We start from the raw sequence: 18,090 nt of genomic DNA on the forward strand, positions 1-18,090 counted from the left end.
GTCTCGTCCAGCTTATGCTACAGATCTTGGTCGCAGGGAAGTATAACATTTCTTGACTTATTCCTGAATAGTTTCCTATTTGTTGTTATACAACATTCCTGAGTTAACTCACAAAATCATCTTTGAGAGTGGGCTTTTACCTCTAAATTATAGCTCTGCCTCATTGGCACAATAACATTGCTGTGTTGGGTTGAAGTCCAGAGGATATCAACATGTCTCTTCGGCATTCTTACCTGTATTCTGTTGAATTTGTGGAGTCTGAAAGTCCAGCTAGTGAGATGGGTACATCACTAAGATCACAACACACCGAGAAGGCCAACGAGTGTCTATTCCAGATGCCCCCTCTCCCCAAGAGAGTTCAGCATGATTTGTTGAACCAACTACATAAGTACAAAGGTGCTTGATAGAGACTTTTCACTAAAGAATTCTAGCTGCAGATTCCTCACCTTGTGAATACCCCCAGGCGCCGGACTGGATGTGGAGAATTATTTTTTACCAATCCTCTTGTGCTTTGGTAGGTGGCATCTCGCCCCGGCTGTAGTGTCGGGCCACTACATCTGCACCACCTCCGTACGCCAAAATCAGTTATTATTTTTCCTCGCCTTCCAATGCAGATCTAAAGCACCTTTGAATTCTGTCACCCGACAGAAGTTATTTCCTCAAAATTCTACCAGTGTGCAAGGGACATTTTCCCTCCAAAAACTGCAGGATTAAGCTGTGTTGAGATAGCCACCACCAGATGTCAGTTACAGATACCACTGATGTTTGTCTCTGATGTATCTGCTCTAAGCAAGACTTGGGATGGTGTGACTGCTACTCTAAGATGAACAACAAGACCATCTTCAACCGCGAAGCCAAACTCAGTTGCGTAACTTGTAAGACAGTCTGGTTACTGCCATCAAATTCATCCCAGCATGTGCCGCTCTATAGCCATCCAAAACTGGCTCTTTGTGTGAACTTGACTCCATCGGCTCTGGTGCAGCATTCAGTGCCGCGGCCATTGCCATTAGCCAGTCTCAACGCCTTCACCGACATCGGAAGTGGAGCCAATAGTTTTTTCAGTTTCCAAAACACATTAGCAAACCTCCCTCAACTGGTCTTAATTTTTATTATTTAGAACCATAAACCAATGCTGGCGATGGGGCCCTTATGATGATAAACATATTTTCGGATTTGTAAGCTGCCAGTGGCCTGGACATTTCTCTGGACATTGGCTTTCCTAGCTCAATCCTGCCACAGCAACTGAGGACTCTGCCTCCTTTGCCATGGTGATCCGGAGAGTAGCATAAGTGTTGGGCGTCACTCAACCTACTACAGCGGACTAGACTAGTGTTTCAACAAAGGTCCTGCACCCACGACAGACTAACCAGGATCCTCTTCTTTCTTTTAATGAGATACTTTTTGATGTACTCATGGGCACTTGGGATATTGCCCTTCTGTCAACATACAGATCTCAAGGCAGCATAGAACTGGATTCTCTGACCTAATATCCCACCCTGGAGAGCCTGGTGCTACAGCCATCTACGAGTAGGCTCAATCCCAATGCATTCCCAGCCACGCGGCCAGACAGGGAATTGAAGCGCATGGAGACATTAGCCAAACATATGTTCTCTTCTACCAGTTTTGCCCTCAGATCTATCCACACCAGCTGCCTCCTGGGGAAGTACTTGCATGCAATATGGGACAGAATCGCAAACATCTTACCAGCTGCAACACCTCATTAAAGACAGCCAGGATGCAGCAAAGTGCTGCATGCCCTCTGGTCTGGGTACAACCAACTGTTGGGCCTGGGCAGTTGGTACCAGTGTGGTGCTTCAGCACCACGTCTGCATTTCCCCCAAAGGATTCTCAAACAAGCAATCTTTGATGGATATGCTATATGATTGCTCTAGGCGATTTGGAGTAAAGGCAGACTCTTCTTTGGAAAGATTTAATTGCAGCAAAGCCACTACTCGCTTTCTAGGCCTAGCTCTGCCTGTTCAGCAGTTCCTCCAGCATTTTCGCTCCTTTTGAGGCTTTGGCAGGGGATACCATTTGAGGCAACATCAGAACGTACCCCAACCACAACAGTATCTCAGTCTTTTCAAGGCAGAGACGGAACCAGGCCAACATTGTCCAGGCCCCACTTACTACCCAAAGCCCAGCCCCCCTGTTGCAGTTCCTGCAAATCCACTTCATTCCACCCTCAGCAGCCCACGATCATTCTGTAGAAGGCCGCATCGCCTTGTACCTCCCCAGGTGGAGGAGCATCACATCTGACCAATGGGTGCTCCAGATTGTGGAACATGGTTACTCGGTACCTTTCTGGTCACATCCATGCGTATGCCATTCACACTGCAACACCTCCTGGAGGACCCCTTGTCCATGCCCCAAGGGGAAGTTCAAGGCTATCTTGAGTAAGGGAGCCAAAGAGAGGGTGCCAATATCAGAGATCAGGACTGGGATGTTACTTCCGTTATTTCCTGTTCCCCTAAAAAGACTGAGGCTTCCACCCTATTCTCAATCTGAGCCCCATGAGCTTATTTCTCTGGAAAGACAAGTAAAAAATGCTTACAGCGCAAATCCTGCCTGCAGGATGACCATTTTCCTATCCCGTCCTGCAATCCCACAGGCGTCATCTGCAGTTTCAGTTAAGTCAAGAGCATTTTCAGGTCTAGGTGCTCCCCTTTCGATTTACCAGTACATCTCTGGTGTTCACAAAGATAATGGTGATGGTTGCAGCCCATCTTTGGAGGTTGGAAACCATACCGCGACGACTGGTTGCATGACTGTTGGGCTCACCTCCAACAGTCATGAGCCACCTTTAGACAACGGGCGACTTGTTAACATCGTTTGGATTTTCCTTGAAGGTACCGGAGCCACACCGGACTCCTTAACAACTTCTCTGGTTCACCTGGGTCTTGCTTGTGGACCACTCCAGGTGGTGCATACAGGTTCAGCAGTGGGTCTGAGGTCTCAGTGGGTTTAGCCCCAGTGGAACCTGGCATATGTTATCAAGGTGTCGAAGGAGACTGTAAAGTCTGTGGAGGCTGACCCCTTTCCCTACCCTACCTAGAACGAATGGTTATGATGGATGCATCATTGCTAGTTTGGGGAGGATATCTTGGAGCGGTGGAGATCATGCGACTGGTCTCTAGCAGTAACTAGCTTTCACATCAATTTGCCAGAGTTGCAAGCTATTCTCTTGCATTGAAGGCTTTCATTCTGTCCATCAGGGAGGAGTGGGTGCAAGCTCCTACAGAAATCATGACCGCCATGTTGTCCATGCAAGAAACAGGCCCGGTGTGGGGTACCGCAAGTGGTGTTCGACTGAGCGAGGAGTGTCTGGTACCCAAAATGTCTGTCCATGAGCATTTATTTGCCCTCCAATCCGGGTACTCCTTTGGGAAGACCTCCTGTCGCAGTAGCGAGTTCTACGCCAGAGCCTGTACAACCTACAACACCATTTATTTATTTATTATTTATTTAGCGACTTGTAAAGCGCCTGGTGACCCGAGGGCATCCCCGCGCTGTAAGGAGATGTTATCCAACTGAGGAGGAGAAAGAGGGGAGGGACATTTATTTAGGGAATAGATGTGTCTTCAGTTTTTTACGAAAGACCAAGTAACTGGGTTCCAGTCTAAGGGTACGTGGGAGGGAGTTCCATCCAGTGGCCACTTGGACTGAGAAGCGTCGACCTCCTGTGCGTGTCCTTTTGAATTTGGGAATGTTGGCCAAATGCTCATTCTCGGATCGTAGGGATCTGGGTGCTTTGTAGGGGGTGACCATGCTGCTGAGGATAGCAGGGCCAGATCCGTTGATCAGTTTATGTGTCGTGCACATGGCTTTGAATACCACCCTTTGGCGCACAGGGAGCCAGTGCAAGGCCTTAAGGTTTGGCTGACACTCTGGAGGAAAGGTTCGTGAGCAGACGTGCTGCTGCATTCTGTGTCCGTTGCAGTCTCGTCATGGTGGCTTCAGGGGCTCCCAGGTAGACCATGTTGCTATAATCCAGACGTGACAATACTAGTCCCTGGATAAGGAGTTTCCTGGAGGCGGGTGGTAGTAGGGGGAGAATCCTGCGGGTAGTGCGCATGAGCCCAAAACAGGTGCCCGCGGTTTTGGCCGCTTGCGTCTTCATGGAGAGCTCGGGTTCGAGCCACACCCCGAGGGTCTTGATTTCACGCTTCGGGGTGGGAATTTCCCCGAACACGTCAGGCCAGACTGCTGGGGGGATGGTCACCCATTGTTTTCCCAGGAGCATCACTTCGGTCTTTGACCCATTTAATTTTAAAGATGAATCGCACATCCAGCTGTGGATTTCCATGAGGCAGTTAGCAAGGTTGTCTGGATGGTCGACTAGTTGGGATAGGGAGACGACCAGTTGAGTGTCATCAGCGTAGCTTACCATTTTTATGCCAAATGGTGTCACCACGTCTTCAAGAGGGGCCATATATGCATTAAAAAGCGTCTGGCTCAAGGAAGATCCCTGAGGGACCCCGCTTGTGAGGGGGAGGGTGGACGAGTGGTAATTGCCGTCCCATACCTGGAACGTGCGCCCGGTGAGGAAGGATTCTATCCAACTGAGTGCCGTCCCGGTGAGCCCTGCTGCCGCGAGTCGATGGAGAAGGACACGATGGTTGACTGTGTCGAAGGCTGCGCTGAGATCCAGGAGGATCACTGCCACTGACCCTCCTGAATCCAATAAGCGTCTCGCCTCCTCGATGACTGCAAGAAGGGCGGTATCTGTGCCATGACCCGGGCGAAATCCAGTTTGGGATTGCCGTAGGATGTTATTTGTCTCGAAGAACTGAGACAATTGTCCGTTGACCAATTTCTCGGTTACCTTGCTGATTCCAGGGAGGAGTGAAATTGGCCGGTAGTTTGCCATGTCTGCTGGGTCGAGCTGGGTTTTTTTTAGGAGTGCTTTTACCGCCGCGCTCTTCCAGCTGGCAGGAACAGCTCCCTGGGCAAGTGAGCTGTTGATAAGTTCCGTGAGTGTGGGGGCGATGACGGGGGTCACGGTTTTGAGGAATCTGATGGGTGCCGGATCCAAAGGTGATCCGCTTCTCATTTTGGCCAGGGTAAATTCTACCTCTAAGCAGGCAACTGGTCTGAATGTCGCAAGTTGGGGGCGTAAACTGCTTTCGGTCTGGCTGGGAGGTGAAAGGTTGTCCATGTGGCTAGAGGGACCGGGTGGGGGGAGGGAAGCTAGGATGCGGGCAATTTTGTCGTTGAAATAGGTGGCTAGTTCATTACTTAGGTCAACCGGGGGGGTAATGTAGGCAGGGGAGTTAGGTACTTTTAGCAGCTCCTTTACAATTAGGAAGGATTCCCTGGCCGAGTTGGAGGATTCTTTTATCCGAGTGTCGTAGTGGGAAGCCTTGGCGTGCCTGATGGCATCTTTGTAAAGTCTAACTGTGTTATGATATGCTTCCTTGCTGGCGTGCTGCCAGTCTTTCCTCCAAAGCCGTTCGGCTCTTTTACAGTTTTTGCGGAGTAGTCGGAGGTCCGGGGTATACCACGGGGCGGAACCGGGTTTCCCGTTTTTGTCCTCTCTAGTTCTAAGTGGGAGTACGGAGTCCAGGGAGGTAGTAATCCACTCTCTAAATTTTCTGTCGGCGACAGTCGGGTCTTCTGCGTAAGCAGGGGTGGTAGTTTTTAAGTTCTTAGCCCAGTCTTCGGTGGGAAGTCTGGACCAGGTCCTGTCCCTGATGTAAGTGGGCGGTTTTTGAGGTTTCCTAAAGTTTCCTGGTAGTAGGAAGGAGACTAAGAAGTGGTCTGTCCAGGGAAGGGGAAAGGCCTCCTTCGCTTGCATCGAGGGGGTGCTTGTGAAAACCGGGTCCAGCAGGTGACCCTTGGTGTGAGTGGCTCCAGAGTTTAGGAGGCGGATGTCAAATGCCGCCAGATCAGAGATCAGGTCGGCAGCTACCGGGTCTGCAGGGTCATCGAGATGGATGTTCAGATCACCTACTATCAAGAAATTTGTTATGGAGTGGGCCTGAGACGCATGGAGATTGAACAGGGACAGTTGATGGCTTTCAATGTTCCTCCAGTAGTGGTTGGTGTCATTTTGGTAGCCAGGCATCACTCCACCAAAGCAGTATATATGAGACGCTGAGAGGTTTGTTGTCCGGTATCCCTTGCGTACAATTCGACCCTTACAAGCCAAGATATCCGACATTCTAATGTTTTGTCTTTCTCTAGCCCAGCTATGTCTTGCTGTGGGAACAGTTGAGGGTTAATTTTTGACCATTTCGGTTTCTTACAGTTGACAGTTCAGCTATCCTTGCCCACATTACATGTTGTGATGCTTTCTTGAAAGGACTGACCCCCAGGTTCCCGCCAACATCTTTTGTGATGCAGCACTGGGCCCTCAATTGGTTCTCACATACTTTTTGTGCACACCTGTTGAAACAATGCGCAGCTGCTCTTTCCACCTGCTGACCATAAAACCAGTGTTTCTCATCACCATAACATTTGCCTGGTGAGTCCACAAACTCCAGGGTTTGTCCTTGCAACAACCATACACATCCTTCTTCCAGGACAAGTTAGTCCTTCAAACAGAAACAGTATTACTACAGAATGTAATCATACCCTTTCACATAGGGCAATCCTTCACCTTGCCAGCTTTGTATGCTCCACCTCACCCCTCTAGGGAGGAGGAAAAGCTCCACCGCCATGAATCTGAAAGGCCCTCCGCTTTTACATCAATTGGATGATCAACGCTTTGTAGGCTTCTCTGCAGCAAAAAAATGGCACTGCGTTGCAGAAAAGAACCGTCTCCCGATAGATTGTTTTATGCATTAAGATCTGCCATTGGCTATCCAGGAACTGACTACCAGAAGGCTTGCACGTGCATTCTTCCACAGCAAAGGCTGCTACTGATGCATTAGTTTGCAGTGTTCCAGTCCTTGATGTCTGCAAAGCTGCGACATGGAGACATCCTTCCACATGTTCATCAAGCACTGCTGCTTGGATGGCCAGGACCGGCGTAGCATGCATAATGCCCAATTTGTCCTGCAAAATATTCTGGTCTGAGACATTCCATAGACTCGCCACCTAGGCAGGAACTACTTTATCTATTCACAAGGTGAGGAATCTGTGATTAGAAGTCTCTTTCAGAAGAACAAGTTACTTTCCTTCGGTAATGCCCTTTCTGTTAGAGAACCTGTCTAACTGGAGATTCCTCACCGACCCACGATCCTCCCCTGGAGATTCCTCACCGACCCACGATCCTCCCCGTTCTGTGGAACGGGGTCATACAGTCCCTTAGTAGCATTCCAATCTAGAGAGCTGCACATTGGCATATTCTGGTTTCTATGGAACTCTGAGGTGGACTGCACGGACAGAGACCAAAAAGAAACGTACATTTGCGTGCAAATGTGGCACACAAATAGTTGCCTTTACATCACATCAGGGACAGATACGATGCAGAGTCGCACAATGCCACCGACCAAAGAGCAAGGGAATTGCTTTAGAAAAATTCTCCCTATCTAGTCTGGTGCTTGAGGCTATTCACTAGGTGATGCATCTGTAATTAGATAGTATCCCTACCAGAGAAGGCATTCTAGAAGTAAGTAACTTGTTCTTCAAGGCTGCACTGGTCCTTCTTTGCATACCAGCAGTTTAGCCGTAAGGAGACTCACTTACATGGACCTTTTACTGCATCACACAGTATTTTGAAGAGAATGGGACTTTGTAGTATCAAACCTCGATGTGTATGGGATGGGTAGCACCTCAAGGTGTTCTTGCAGGTAGAGTGTGGTTAATTACAAGCATCCTAAAGTGGGATTTTATTTATTTGAGTTTTATATAGCGCTGGCTAGATCCGGAGATATCGGAGCGCTTTACATGAGGACAGTTACATCAGTTACAAGTTACACATTGTTACAAAAGATACATCAGTTACAAGTTACATCTGTTGGTTAGGGTGTGTGGAAGGGTAAAGGGAGGTAATGTAAAAGGGTAACGAGGAGGGAGATATGGCGGAGAGACGAAGCAAAAGCCTGCCCAATGTCTGGCTGGGTAGGTGACGGCCGAGGGGGAAGTCCGCTGCCCATCTCCTCTTTAGCTATCAAGGTAGCTCCACCGGGCATCGGACAAAATGCTAAGTCTCTACGGTGGGTGGCAAGATTCACAGGTTCTATTCATGATGGGTGAGTCGGATGGGGGTGGAGGGTGGGGTAAATGAGCGAGGTCTGGTCGAAGTACACTATAGGTGCTGATGTATTCATACCCTCTGTGCGGTATGGCCGTCGCCCACGGCTATTCATCTCTCCAGCTGACCTGAAACTGAGTACTTCCCGGTACCACAGCCATCTAGACATCACCACCGGGCATCGGCCGCACTGAAGTTGGCTCCGTCGTCGGCAGATCATCAGTTATTTGTGGACCCTGGTCTCCATTTTAGGGTCACGCGGGTACCTCCCCGAAAGGCTCCTCTCCTACTCTTCTATGGTTGCTCTCCCACCTATGCTTCCCTCTACCAACTGAGATTCGTCACTTTCCACCGCAAATAACTGCCTGTCAAATCAGCATTCCCTGTGTGATCATTCACTCCCTTCTCCTTGTTTTTCCCAAGGGATCGCCCTCTTGGGGTCAGGCAAAGTCGATATCTTTGTTCTGGTGTCTTGCTCTACTATTCTTTTCGCCTCCCCAAAATTCTCTCGGACCATTAATTTGGGGCTCGCCTCACTCTGCTTACTGCAGGCATCGCGTGTGGCATGCGCAGGAACGCACCCGTAGCTGCTTCATCGGCGCTATCTTCCCCGGATTGAATTCAGTTTGCTTCATGGTGAACCAGAAGTCGTATATACCTTCCTCCCTTCACTCCAAGTTCTAAGAATCTATGAATGTTAAATAGTTGAATTGTGTTTGATATCTATTTTTAAAGTAAGAAGCCCTGTAGTTGTTCGCTGTTCTTTGTTTAGAAAGGCTCAGAAATTGTCAGTGTTGAGTTGCCCAGGTGTGCAAGGCCTTTTGACTTTCTTGTTTATCCTGTCCTGTTAGGAGAAACAAAGTATTGCGTCCGACTCAACTCCTGATACATAAGTTGATCTTTGCCAATGAGGACAACTTCCATATTTTTCAAGGATCGATGCATTCCACCCTTCTGTGAAACAAATTGATACTGATTCTCTCATAGCTCCCGTTTTGAAGTATATTGGTCAGGAAGGCATTAGTACTTTTGCTTACCGATACAGTGTTATATTCAGAAGTCCGGCGCACAGGATGCTTCTTTTGCCTCTGTTGTCTGGAGCTCACCAGAAACATAGCCATAGTCGTTGTATAGTCCAGCATTTTGCCATTTTCTTCATTAAGTTCTTAAAGAAGCCCTGAAATTTGGAACGTATTGACTTGCCAAATGATGGTTTACATGCCATCCAGGTTTTCGCTGTCTTAAACTTTATACAGTCTCCACTTTTGCTGCCGGTTGGTACGTCCGCATCCTGCTGAATTGACCCATCGCGCTTCTTTTGTCTCTGTGCTTCTTCAAGACAGAAACACAGCCGTTAGAAAATCAGCCAGTCAACTGCTTCCAACAGCTTTTCTCCAATGTCAAATGTACTTAATCCAGCCAAACTCTTAGAATTGCTTGTCTGCAACCTGAAGGCTATCTTGACGACAATGGTCTGCTCAGCCCCCATCCATGAAAGATGCAGACCAGGAAGGGGACAGAACCGTCCCTTTTGGCACAGACGGCTGAACTGCATCCAATGGTACAGGACAACATTGTCCATAATTCTATTCTTTTAGATTCGTCTGCAGCATTTGTCACAGTTGTTAATCCCATTTTACTCAGCAGCTGAAATAGCAGCAAACTGGAGGAACGTGAGAAGCAACCCTGGAGCCTGATTTCTGTCCGGATGTTTTATGCCAGCTCCGGAGTGTGTTAAGTTTCTTCCTGGGAACTATGTGAAAAAGAATCATGCCATACTGAAGAATACCACAGTACATACCCCATGATCACTTTAATTTAACCATATCAACACATATTTCAGTGTTAATGGTTAACCATATACAAAAAATCCTAATCAAGAATTGGTTTATGGAGAAATGTGGACCCTAACTAAGCCTTATCCTTACTGCAAGCTTCTCCTTTGACCCTTTCACTTACCTTCATTAATGTATAAGAGCAACGTCTTTAAAAGAATGACTAGGTTTTCTCTTTCTACTATCTACGCCCAAACCCAAAACTGGCACAGCCCACAATCCATGCCTTACAGACAAACATTATAACCAACACACTTCCAATAGCCTGCATTTGGACTTAGATCTTACATCCAACAGCATTATCATCACATAATAAGCATAGTCCTCTCAGCATCATGTGTACACCATGGCTAAATCAGCTGTACTTTCACGCTTCACACAGACATACAACCTAAAATCCCACAGATGTTCGCATTATCCTAACACCCACACACAATATTGCATCGTAAGATACTGACCTGAGTTGTGAGACATATATAAGAATGTAGTGAGCGATGGACAATTGATCCCCTACCCCATTCGAAAGAAAACGGACAGTCCTTTGGTACACCCATCTGCACACAGTTATCATTATAACTCAAGGCACGTAATTTCAAACACTGTACAGACTCTCTCCTAACCACTTGCAATCAAACAACAACAAAACAATAGTCACAATCAAGCAAGCACGTTCAAAGCAATTAAGAACATTCCAGGATCCACACGAAAAGGTGCCTTGCTCAAGAATGCACTATGATGATCAAAACAATGGTGGTGAGCGCTACACATTACCACTACCGTCACCCTTAACCGAAATGTGTTCTTTCCCTTAGCCATCCCTAATCTCAATCATATCCACCCTTTCTAATGAAGTGTACATTTTTCTTCCAATTAAAAAAAAAATGACAGTGCTTTTGTGTTCCCTTTGTCTTCATTATTACCATTCTTCATTCTGGCATTTCTTCATTTTTGTTTTGTATTTCTTTGTTATGGTTTCTTAATTTTCACGTAATGCCTGTTCTTGAAGCGCTTCGTTCGAGGAATCTCCTATGAGCACGGCTCTTTGAGGAACTCCAGGTTTTAGGTGGGCCTTGGGAGAAGTGCATTAATACAAAGTTTATGTTTGCCGATGAAAGCTGTTCATTTCAGTAAAAAAATTGGTTATCACTATTTCTTTCAATCAAAGTAATTTCTTGCCCTGTGTTTAAGTCGGTAACATGAACATCTTTTCAGGAAGCGTGTCACTCAGGGGCAGTCACTTATAATACAAATTATTTTTCTACGCTGCGGAGGAAACTACCTGTCCATTTGACATCACCTCCCTTCATAAGTTGCATTACGGGGTGCAGTGAAGTTAAGAGAACTATTTTAAAAATGTGTTTCTTTCCGTTAGTCCTGCAGGGAATAGGGTTTTGGTCCCAGTTATTGTCTTTTTGCTGTCAAGTAGTGCCCTGTTCTTGCTGGACGCTACTTGACAGTAAAAAGACAATAACTGAGACCAACGTTTGTGTTGTCTGTTCGCTGCTGTTTCACTATTAAAATTGCTCCCTTGTGTAAATGTCTCCTTGCACATCGTTCTTGGGCAGTGTGGTGCTTTTACTGAATCTCCTTGTGTTACTGCTGCCCTTTGGATTTTTAATGTATTTTTCTTTTTTTCTCTCAGACTTTCATAGTCTTCTTTTAGCATGAAGCACACACAGTGATCACTCTCGCTTACATTCTTTATCCAGCAGTAACTAACACCACAATGTTCTGTCTAACCCGCACAGCAGCTACAACACGCTGCCGGACAGGAAGGCGCTGAAGAATTCACGATTGGTGAGCCAAAAGGATGACGTGCATGTCTGCATCATGTGCTTAAGAGCCATCATGAACTATCAGGTACCTTTTGGTGTTTACATTATGCTTGTCTGTGGTGATGGGGTCACATTGTTACTGTATCAGATGTGAATTGTACACATCTCATAACCAAGGCCCGACAGATGCCACATTGTGCCCTGCTAAATGAGTATACGAAGATAATATGGATGGGCATCAGGACTTTTATGGCTGTCTGCTCTCTGTGATGGGGTTATGTTGGTTGACTGGATCGCAATACAAAATGCTGCTAGGTTGGATTTAAAATACTAGTTGGATGTAGATATTAAATGCAGGTTGGTGCTGCTTTAAAATATGGTTTGTTGGAAGTTGGTGATCATTGTGGTTTGGTTAGACACCAGTGTGAAATATTGGGTGGTTGGATTTTAAATGCTGGCTGGTCCGACGTCCTTTTTTAAATTCTGTTGCGTGGGTCTGGATCATAAATTCTGGTTGGTTGGCTGCCAGTATTAAATGCTGTTTGGTTGAATGTCGATATAATATGCAGATTGGTTGTGTGTTAATTGCTTGGATATTGAATGGTGATGTTTGATGCATGTTTAGTTGGATATCAATCAGAAGTAGTGGCTTCCTAATTTTTTACATCTTGTTGATTGGATGTCAATATTAAATGCTGGTTGGTTTGGCATTGTCTTTATATTCTGGATGGTTCGGTGTCTTCAATTCAAGTTGAATCAGATTGATACATTTTAGTTGAGGTTTGTCGTTGATTGGAAATTGTTTAATTCTGTTTAGGTGGTTTCTTATTGGTGGTTGGCTTGTTGTAAATGCTAAATGCTCTTTTGTTGGGTGTACGTTTTAAATGTTGCTTTGTTGCACTTTAAATTCTGATTGACTGGATGTCAGTGTCAAATAGTGGTTTATTGGAGGGAAATACCAAGTAGTGGTTGGGTGGATATTTAATGACGGCTGAGTGCATATTTGAATTCCTTGCCTACAGACATGTGTCTGTTGTCAAAGACCTATACTGGACAATATCAATACTTAGTGGCTTTGGGTTAGCCCATTGCTTACCATTGGTTGGCTTTCTTGTCATACTCATTTGCATGCTTCTTATGAAATGGCTTTCCTTTCACTTCCTGTGGTAGTCCATGTCTGGAGCATAATTCCTTTACCATCCCTACGATTAGATGACTTGTGTCCTTCCACTGCCTCTGTTCATATCACCCCATATTTCCTTTTTCTACTGGGACTCCATGAGAGTGTACATTCTTTCTTTTTTCCTAATGTGTCGCTTAACTGCCTCAAATCTCTACTCCGCTTTCTGTGTTTCCTCCCTTGCACCCTCTAGCTTGTCTGTTGCTTCCTCCACCCCTCCAGGCTTTCGTTTGCTAGCTTTATTTAACCTCCTTCTCACCCCCAGCTCCTCTGTTGCTGTCCAGGCTGAACCTGTTGCGACTGCCGCTTGGTGGCAGTGACTAATTCTTAACCAGTTTCCCTGTTACTCCCTATCGCTTTCTGTTGTGTTTTTATTGTTTAATTTAATTTTTGAAGATGTTGCCAGATGTATTTTTCTACAGATGTGCTTATCTTGCTTTATGCTATTTCTATCATGTTTTCTTAAAATGTACAGCTCTAACATTGGCGTCCAACACCTTGGAACAATGAATAAATACACACAAAAAAGAGCAAGTGCGAATGAGTTAACACATAGCTGGAGCTTTCTCTTTTTTATTTATTTTGCTGATGCTTCTCTGGTGTGGCCTACACACATTATTTTCCTTTCTCAGGTCCGGAACAGAATGGGCAAAAAGCATTGGCAAAGCCAAAAGGTCAGGGAACACCATTGAAAGGCGAGACCTCTTGGCTTTACCAGTGCTTGTTTTAAATGTAAATGCTTGATTGGATGCACATGTTAAATGCTGTTTAACTTGGTGTTGGTGAAATGTTGGTTGATTAGATTTCATTGTTAAATTCTTGTTGATGGAATGTTAATGTCAACTCATGATTTGACATAATATTAAAAGTACTTGTTGATTTTATTTCACTGTTAAACGGTTGATTTTGGGTGTCTTTTAAATGTGGTTTGGTTGATTGGCTGTAGTAGTGAAATGTGATTTTGTAGGAAATTCTGAACGAAGAAAATAGGTCATAATTTTCACTTTCTGGTTTTCTCACTCCTTCAGTATGGATTCAACTTGGTCATGTCTCATCCTCATGCGGTCAACGAAATAGCGCTCAGCCTAAACAATAAGAATTTGAGGTGAGATCGACTCTACCTCTTCCTTTAAGAGCTGTCCTCTTCAACTTTTTGGATGTCCCTTCGGACAAGTACTTATCTTTCTGTCCTGCTCTGTCCTTACTTACTCCTCCTTTGAAAGAGTCATATTCACTTTGTTTTTCCAGGCTTCTTCTCCTGGATCTTTCGAGGCAGAAACGTATGTGCTCAACTTGGAGAATTCACCAGGCATTTCTCACATTTGGTGCATAACCATCATAGGCTGTAGGGTGTTTTTTTTAAAGGCTCACGGACAGAAACCCCCTTTTTTGAAACCCCAATATTATTTGGATTTCCAACTACATTCATTGATCTAGTAGCAAAAAGAACATGACCAACTGTGATCTCTGAGAGCTACAATGCCACATTACTAGTAGGTATGTGATGTACCAATGCTAGATAACATATCCCAAAAAAATCTATAGAAATGGTATGTTCTTACAAGCTGGAACTGTGCCAAGTCATACGCTCCACAAGTCCTGCACAAAAGTAACAATCACAAAATAATAATGTTTAAAAGATTTTTGTTTTGTAGTCGTAGGCTCGTCAGTCAAAGGAGAGGGGCCACAGTTGATATGGAATGGTTCCTGAGAAATTCAGCAGTCAGTCCATCTTAATTTGTATAATCTATCATCGTATGTCATGCTAAACTGTGTAAAATCACATGTATGAGCCCCAGACGATATCTTCATATCTGTGCGTCTCTTCATGTGATTCAGTGTATGCGGTCCTAGGATTATCAAGATCGGGTATTATCCCAACATGCAATACATCACTTCTCTTTTGCTGACTACTCCTTCGAAGGTGAGTCTATTATGCACTCAAAGTTCATCTACTTGAAGGCGCTGAGATCATCTTTACTTCTATGGTGTGTTCCAGACTAAAAGAGAAATGGTGGCATTCACCTGGGCACGGTCTATTGCTGTCATCGCTGTGCCCTAAGGTACAATGTTGTAATGAAAGAATAATTTTGAAACCTTTGAAGAATAAGTAGCCCTGGGGTCCATCGTCCACTGATAATCTTCTGTGAGGGCAGCTGATTTTGTCTCTCTTAAGGGACTGGTTCAATATTACACATTTTCATAGGTCCATTGTTTTCCTTTGTCACAAGCATACATTAATGTATTTGCATACCATGGTTAGTTGGCAGATCGGCTCTACTTCAAAGAATGGGTTCATGGAGAACCACTAGAGATTCCGTGTCAGTCCTGGTGAGGATTAATAGATATTTGGGCTGCCCAGATGTTACTTTCCTAGGCGTTTGTACTGGGGATGTTGACAATAAAAAGATTGAATTTGAATTGTGGGTGCTGCAGCATCACAAAGGGGAGGAGCCTTCTTCAACTTCTGGTGCCTCATAGCTGCTGAGGAGAAGAACCTTCCACAACTCATCTGTTACCGAGCAAAGGTACCTTCCTCAACTCACGGGTCCCTCGCAGTCTTTGAGGATAAGCTCATTCTTTCATCTTAACGGTTCTCCCTCATCGCTGAGGGGAGTCTACCCCACGTAGGTGCCTTACCTCCTGTTATATGTGCCTCACATTCACCAAGGAAAATAGTACTCCTGAAGTCATGGGTTCTTCTCTATTGCTGAGAAGAGGCGCTTTTCTCGCCTTGTGGTGCTTTACCTTTGTCAAGGTAAGGTGGCTGCCTCACCTCATGGCTCTTACCTTGTGGTTTGTAAACCACCGTAGAGGTGAAGGGTCTTCCTCAACTTCTCCATACCCTAGGATTACTGAAGAGAGGAACTTGCTATATTTTATGTGGTGCTTCAGCACTGCTGAAAACAGGAGTCTGCTTTATCCTGGAGTGCCTAAAGATCAGTGAGGCAAGGACCCTTCCTCAACTGATAGGTGCCCCTTGCATCACTGACTGGAGGATAGTGCCTTACCTCATGAGTGCCGAACCGTCTCTTGGTACTGGAAGTTGCTCTCCATGTGCTCTCCATGTGCATGACTCACTGTCACTACCAGGGTGAGCCCTCCTCAGCTTTTCAATGGTTCAGGACACATGAAATCATCAACCTTTCTCACCTTTTGGGTGCCTCACTCACTAAAATTAGGATTGTTACTCGCCTGGTGGGTAGTTCTGTGCACCTGAGTGTAGGTTGAACTTTTCTTGCTTCTACTGTCTGTTATTTCTTTAAAAACAGTTAAAGAAAAATCTCATCAAATCTTTTTTTTTTCCACCTTTAATGAATGGTGTTCATAATTTCCTTCCTGATTGTAAAACATTTGCTTCCTTTTACGTCCACTTATCCATCCTTGTTTTCCTATCTGACCTTCCTGGTTTCCCCAGTTGCCCTTAGTTTCTCCACCTGCCATTTTGTTTTTCTACCTGTCGTTTCTGGTTTGCCAAATCACCTTGCTTGTTTCCATCTGTCCTATCTGGTTTCTCATTGGTATTGCCACCGCTCTACCTTGTTTACCAGGTTGCATGTTGGTTTTCACACTTACCCTTTCTGTTTTGCAACTCATACCTCTTCATTTCCCCAGCTGTCTGTCCTGAATTTCTCTTTTTTTCCTCCTCCCCCGTCCCCCCTCCCCAGCCTGTTGGTTCCAATTTCCCACTTTTGTTCCCTATTTTTGTATTTATATAATTTGTCTTTCCTGATTTCCTCCCTGATTTTCCAATTGAACCCACCTGTCCTTTCTGCCTTTCTGGTTTTTCAGTGCACATGACTTGATTTACGTGCCATTCCTTCACCACCAGCTTCTCTTTTATTTCCCACCTGGCCTTACTTGTTTGTTATCCAAGTTATGAGAGTCTTCACCTTTGTGCTCGGTCTCTCTATCCTGTAGAGATGCCTGGCTCAGTTGCTGCATGGGTGCTGCTCTTTGCCTAACCTCTTCGTTCAGCATTGGTTTAAAACCAAGCAGTTGTGTTGCATTTGTTTCTCCACAGGACAAAGGCCCTGGTGCTGGAGCTGCTGGCTGCAGTCTGCCTGGTGAGGGGAGGACATGAAATCATCTTAGCAGCCTTTGATCACTTTAAAGAGGTAACACATGAACATTGTACAAGCCTTAAATGATACAATGGGATTGGTCAAGAAGTAACTGCGGAGAGATGATCTGGTGTGATAGAGGGGACTGGAAGGCAAGGGTAATGTGTCAGTGAATGAGGGGGAAATGAATAAGTGTTGATGTGCGCTAGAGTGAGTGAAGAGATTTAGTTGCGGTTCCTGATTGCCAGGGAGTTAACTTTTGGCTTGTAGTAGGGTGAAAGGAAGGAGAATGGTGGTGTTTGAGGGAGTGTTAAGAACTGTTGGTGTGTAGTTGAGTAAAAAGAGGTGAAATTAGGTTGTCTGAGGGAGAATAATAATTGTTGGTAGTGGTTGAGCGAAGGGGAGGTGGATTAATTTGTCCATCATTGAGAGAGAAGAAGCAGGGAAGGGATCACTGATGCTCCTTTCTTCTTCTCGGGTGTCACATTGTATAGCCTTCTTCGACCCTCATACCACTTAAGTGCTAAGAAGGAGAGAGGCTTATGTCGTGTGGACGGACAGTGCAAGGAGCACCCGTGTTTGTGGAGAGTTTTAGCACTGTGTTACAAGTCCTACTCTCAAGCATCTACTGATGATTCACTCTACTCTCTAGGGAGGGTGACCATATTCTTAAGTATTAACAAGGTGTTTGTTTTTTGGTGGTTTTGTTCGAAATGTTTTGGTTTCTATTTCAGTTACTGTCCTTATTATTCTTAAGTGGGCCTCTTTCGGCTGGGCATCACTCAGGTTCTGAATGAGTACTGTTGTGTTATAACAGTTTGTTTTGGGATAGTGATGTTCTTACATCCTAATGAAGCTCCGAGTTTGCGGTGACCATGTCCTTCTAACCTAATAATGCTCTCTTTTTAACTGCATTTGTGATCTAACAGAGCGTGTTCTTATCGCGACAGAGCTATTTGTAGAGTTTAAGCTTTCTATGTTCTTATTGGGCTGTATTTTTTGTTTAATCGGTTTATTGAGTTTTAATATTTAAATTATAATGGGTTGTATTATGACTTAATTTTTCTCTTCTATCCTAGCTGAATGTTCTTTTGTT

The 18,090-nt window shown here is 45.2% G+C and overlaps 1 protein-coding gene across 7 annotated transcripts in view; it reads left to right on the plus strand.

Moving 5' to 3' along the window:
- Positions 1-18,090, plus strand: part of FMNL3 (formin like 3) — a 419,538-nt gene that overhangs the window by 304,067 nt on the left and 97,381 nt on the right. For 6 of the 7 annotated variants that reach the window (XR_013610360.1, XM_078685970.1, XM_078685960.1 and 3 more), the window contains 3 exons: positions 11,724-11,835; positions 13,959-14,035; positions 16,955-17,048. Coding sequence is in view for 6 of the 7 variants with exons in the window: in XM_078685970.1 (XP_078542096.1) it covers positions 11,724-11,835; positions 13,959-14,035; positions 16,955-17,048 (283 nt within the window). In the remaining variant the exon portion in view is untranslated. The remainder of the gene's footprint in view (positions 1-11,723; positions 11,836-13,958; positions 14,036-16,954; positions 17,049-18,090) is intronic. The other variant, XM_078685965.1, reaches the window with a different exon arrangement.

The sequence above is a fragment of the Lissotriton helveticus genome, chromosome 1_1 (assembly GCF_964261635.1).
Source record: "Lissotriton helveticus chromosome 1_1, aLisHel1.1, whole genome shotgun sequence".
In the NCBI taxonomy this organism is placed as follows: Eukaryota; Metazoa; Chordata; class Amphibia; order Caudata; family Salamandridae; genus Lissotriton; species Lissotriton helveticus.